Source organism: Phaethon lepturus, unplaced genomic scaffold (assembly GCF_000687285.1).
Source record: "Phaethon lepturus isolate BGI_N335 unplaced genomic scaffold, ASM68728v1 Scaffold39862, whole genome shotgun sequence".
In the NCBI taxonomy this organism is placed as follows: Eukaryota; Metazoa; Chordata; class Aves; order Phaethontiformes; family Phaethontidae; genus Phaethon; species Phaethon lepturus.
Window position 1 is genome coordinate 1 of NW_010523315.1, and position 4,673 is coordinate 4,673.

The 4,673-nt window shown below is 54.7% G+C and overlaps 1 protein-coding gene across 1 annotated transcript; it reads left to right on the forward strand.

Annotated features, from left to right (window-relative positions):
• Nucleotides 1-222: 222 nt before the first annotated feature.
• On the forward strand, nt 223-3,748 carry ATN1 (atrophin 1; the record flags this gene model as incomplete). The annotated part of the gene is made up of 5 exons (XM_010282091.1): nt 223-445; nt 554-1,271; nt 2,522-2,665; nt 2,953-3,133; nt 3,715-3,748. Coding segments are annotated over 5 exons (1,300 nt in total), but the record flags the coding sequence as incomplete, so codon positions are not given.
• Between the last annotated feature and the right edge of the window lie 925 nt (nt 3,749-4,673).

Below are 4,673 nucleotides of genomic sequence, written 5' to 3' on the forward strand. Positions count from 1 at the left end.
AGTGTCCCAGGCTGGAGAGGAATGCATGGGGCGGGGAAAGGGAGGCCATCCCAAGCATGGGGTGCAGCTGCACCCTTTCGCCTTTACTGTAATGCTCTTCCCTTTCCCACAGCGCTGGGCTCTGCTTTGCCTGCCCCTGTCCCCATCCCTGTCCCCATCCCTGTCCCCATCTGTGCTCTCCAGCCCCCTCCTGTGCTGACAGGCTTCGCCTCTTGCTCCCAGATTCAACAAACACCTGGACCGTGGCTTCAACTCCTGCTCCCGCACAGACCTGTACTTTGTGCCCCTTGACGGCTCCAAGCTGGCTAAGAAAAGGGCAGATTTGGTGGAGAAAGTGCGGCGAGAGGCTGAGCAGAAGGCACGGGAAGAAAAGGAGCGGGAACGGGAACGAGAGCGGGAGAAGGAGCGGGAGCGGGAGAAGGAGCGGGAGCTGGAGAGGAGTGTGGTAGGTCTGGGGGTCCCACTGCTGTATTGCAGCCAGGGGGGATGCTCGAGGAGCCCCTCAGCCACTCCCTGCTGGGACCCTGACGCTGGTCTCTCTGGTCTCTTGCAGAAGATGGCCCAGGAGGGCCGGCCGGTTGAGTGCTCATCCCTCGGGCCAGTTCCCCACCGCCCCTCCTTCGAGCAGGGCAGTGCTGTAGCGACTGTTCCCCCGTACCTGGGCCCTGACACCCCGGCTCTGCGCACCCTCAGCGAATATGCACGGCCCCACGTCATGTCCCCCAGCAACCGCAACCACCCTTTCTATGTGCCACTGGGTGCAGTTGACCCAGGCTTGCTGGGGTACAATGTGCCGGCCATCTATAGCAGTGATCCAGCGACGCGGGAGCGAGAGCTGAGGGAGCGGGAAGCCCGCGAACGAGACCTGAGGGACCGGGACCTGCGTGAACGTCTCAAGCCCGGCTTTGAAGTCAAGCCAGCCGAGTTGGAGCAGCTCCATGCTGTGCCAGCTGCTGCCATGGATCCGTTCCCACGCCATGGCGGGCTGAGTCTGCAGACAGCCCCCGGCCTTCATCCCGCTTTTCCCTTCCACCCAGGGCTGGGCCACTTGGAGCGGGAGAGGCTGGCGCTGGCAGCCGGCCCGACCCTTCGTCCTGACATGTCCTACGCCGAGCGCTTGGCGGCTGAGCGCCAGCATGCTGAGCGGGTGGCTGCTCTCAGCAATGACCCTCTAGCCCGGCTGCAGATGCTCAATGTGACACCTCATCATCATCAGCATTCCCACATCCACTCCCACCTCCACCTCCACCAGCAGGATGCCATACATGCAGGTAAGGACCCCATGGTGGTGGTGCCCTGCACAAAGTCCTGCTCTCCCTCCTACTGCACCCTCCTTGTGCTCCTTCCCTCTGGCCCTGGGGAAGCCCAGAAGGTGCACAGACTAGACTTTTAGGCCCCAGATCCACCTCTTCAGCCAGAAGAGGTCAACATCATGGTCATTCAACCTTGCCCTTGCTCCCATCCCACCAAAGACACTGACATCAGTTCCGAGCAGAGTTGTTTGCACCATGTTCTTCAGTTCTGGATCTCCGGGGACACACTATGAGTGCAGGCATCCCACTGGCTACCAGATTGGCGGTGCTGTGGACTGCGTCTCCCATACTGTGGTCTGCAGAGGGAGTGGGAGCCCTGCTAACAAGAGTTTCGACAGTATACTTGAGACTAATGAAATGTTGGCTCTCTAGTTTGCTCCTATGGCTCTCACTGCAGGTGGTGGGATGGGGGAGAAGATGGGCTAATTGTAAGGAGTTGGAGGCTGCTGTCCTTCAGAATTGGGTGGTGGTCCCTTCCATTTCCACATCCTACAGGAAAGCAAAGTAAAAAGTTCAGGGATGAAAATCTTGGGGAAGCAAAGCCCAAATTACAATACAATAGGAAAAAGTGCTGTGCCTGCTGAGGTACTGTGAGCGGTCAGTGGGATCTGGTGGCAGAGTCAGAGACACACACCCAGTCAAAGCAACCACAACTACTCAAGAGATGGCATCGGGTACAAATGAATGCCCATTCCCCCGTATTCCATAGCTGGACACCTGCAGCCAGCACTCTGGCAGTGAGTCCAAAACACAGGAGGGAGCAGTTTTCATATAAATGGTACCTTGCATTTCAGCCTAGATAGTACTTGCAAACTTGAGTGCCTGATACTGAGCATCGGTGCTGGATGAGACCTGAAAATGGAAGCACCCAATAGGAGTATGCATGTGAATGACAGGCAGGGTGGCAGATAGGCACAATACTGGGCACCAGACGTGATGGCAGAGCAGCTCCTCGCGGAATTGACTTTAAGGAGCTGTATTTCTCCCTGAGGAGTGTAGGGACAGAACTATGCCAGGCTGGTTCACATGAAATTCAATGCAGGCAAAAAGAGTAATGCTCAGAAGGAAATGGTACTCTGTGATCTAGCCTTGAAATCATTCAATCCCTAACACACACCGACCCTCTCCGTGTCTGTTCTGTTGTGCTTTGTGCCTTTCCCTGTGTTGCCTCGTAAAAAGCATTACCTTGTGGTATCTTTTCTTCCCAGCCTCAGCCTCTGTTCACCCTCTTATCGACCCACTCGCGTCGGGATCACACCTCACCCGGATACCATACCCAGCTGGAACCATCCCCAACCCTCTCCTGCCTCATCCTCTACATGAGAATGAAGTACTGCGCCATCAGCTTTTTGGTAAGGATGCTCACAGGGAGTGGTGGACTCCTCTGAAGAGAGAGCATCAGCAGAGCTCCAAGGGGCAGGGTGGTCACAAGGGGGTCACAGAACCAAACTGAAGTCTCTTAAAGAGAGCTCTGGTGTGGCATAGGACAGGCCTACACGAGCAGGGGATGAGCAAGTCTTGCACATGGGCAGAGCTGCAAAAGTAAGCACAGTAGAATCTTGACAGAGCTGTGGGGCCATGGGAGAGGATGGAGCTATAACATTAACTTGTGAATTCTCTGTTTCATCTTTGGCTGCAGCTGCACCCTACAGGGACCTGCCGGGCTCTCTCTCCGCGCCCATGTCAGCAGCACATCAGCTCCAGGCCATGCATGCGCAGTCAGCTGAGCTGCAGCGCCTGGCGCTGGAACAGCAGCAGTGGCTTCACGCCCATCACCCTCTGCATGGAGTACCGCTCCCGACGCAGGAGGATTACTACAGGTGCACGGACCTGCTCTCTCCGTGGCACGGGGCGAGCAGACCGCCCCGTCCTCGCAAGTACAGCTCTGTGCCAAGCCCTGGCCTGGGGGCGGCAGAGGCAGTGGGAACAGGGAAGCATGCATGCTGAAGTGGGTAGCTCTGGCCTGAGCCCACACCTGGAAGCAGGGATGCCTTGCCACTGGGGCACAGCTGTGGGTGGGCCACCAGGAAGATCATTCTTGGCAAGTGGCTGTTTGGTGGCTAATCTCATGTGGGATCTCAGCTCCTCTCCTCTGGGGGCGGGGGTGAACTTGCATATTTCACACATGCTGATACAGTTATGACTAACTGATACCCTTGCCAAAATACCAAACATTTGCGAGGGTTGGATGCTTTTGCCAAGACGAGGCTTTCACAAGTGCATGGGGAAGCACATTGGGAGAGGTGCAATGTTGTGTTTTTTTGATAGTGTCTCCTACTTCAAGGATTTGCAAAACCTTCCAAGCCAGCAGTGTCATGTGGGTTTAGACTAACAAAAGGCAGTGGGAAATCTGAATTGCCTTTTTCTCTCACAATCACCTTGTTCCTCTTCTTTATCCTAGCCACCTGAAAAAAGAAAGTGACAAACCCCTTTAAATGGACTTCTGCTGTCAACGTGACATCATCATGTCTTTCTCACAAGAGGAGCAACCAATCAACCAAATCCTGGGGGAGGGGAAGCTGCAAAGTGACACATCCTGATCCCACCATGCAGTAGAGTGCAAGAGAAGACGGGACAAAAAAGTACAGGATAGCATCCTGGGAGCAGAAAGTGGAGGAGAGAAAATGGGGAGGGACTGAAACACCACTAACAGACATGAAACAATCGGTACATGATTTCAGCAGAGCTCTGAAGAAAACAGTATCAGCATTGCACAGAGCTCTGAAAGACAAAGACTGATGTGAATTCAGGATGGCAGCAAGCTCCATCCTTTGTTTTGGGGGAACAGCTGCATTAAATTAAAAGTGCAGGGCATTGCAGGACTTCATATACATGATGCTGCTGCCTTTTCTGCTTCTGCGAGAAGGAGGTGTGGACAAGAAGTAAACTCAAAACCCAAGAGAGCCTTTTTTCAAGATGCCTCCTTATACCCCACCTCCCTTTAGGTGTAAGATACTGCTTAGCGATACAGAAAAGCAACGTGGAACTTTTTCAGATTAGCCAGAGCGGCTTCTCATTCTCCAATATCCCTTCAGATGCAAACAAGGCATTATGGGACCCCCTTGAAAGTGGCTGCTCCGGCCTGCAGAGGGACCAGTCCCAGCCATCCGGGTGCAAAGCACCACAGACTGTTCGCAAGATGGTGGCTGTGCTTTCCCACGGCTGATGGGAACGGGCACGCCCACGAGGTGCAAAGCACCAGGAGACTGTTTTCAAGACTGCAATCACCACCATGACCCCTTTGAGCCCTGTGGGGAGAGCTGATGTGGCCGAGCATACTGTGTCCTGGGCCTGTCTTTAAGATGGCGACTGTCGCTTTCCCCTCACCCATTCTAATTGATGTACTTTAACTCATGCACA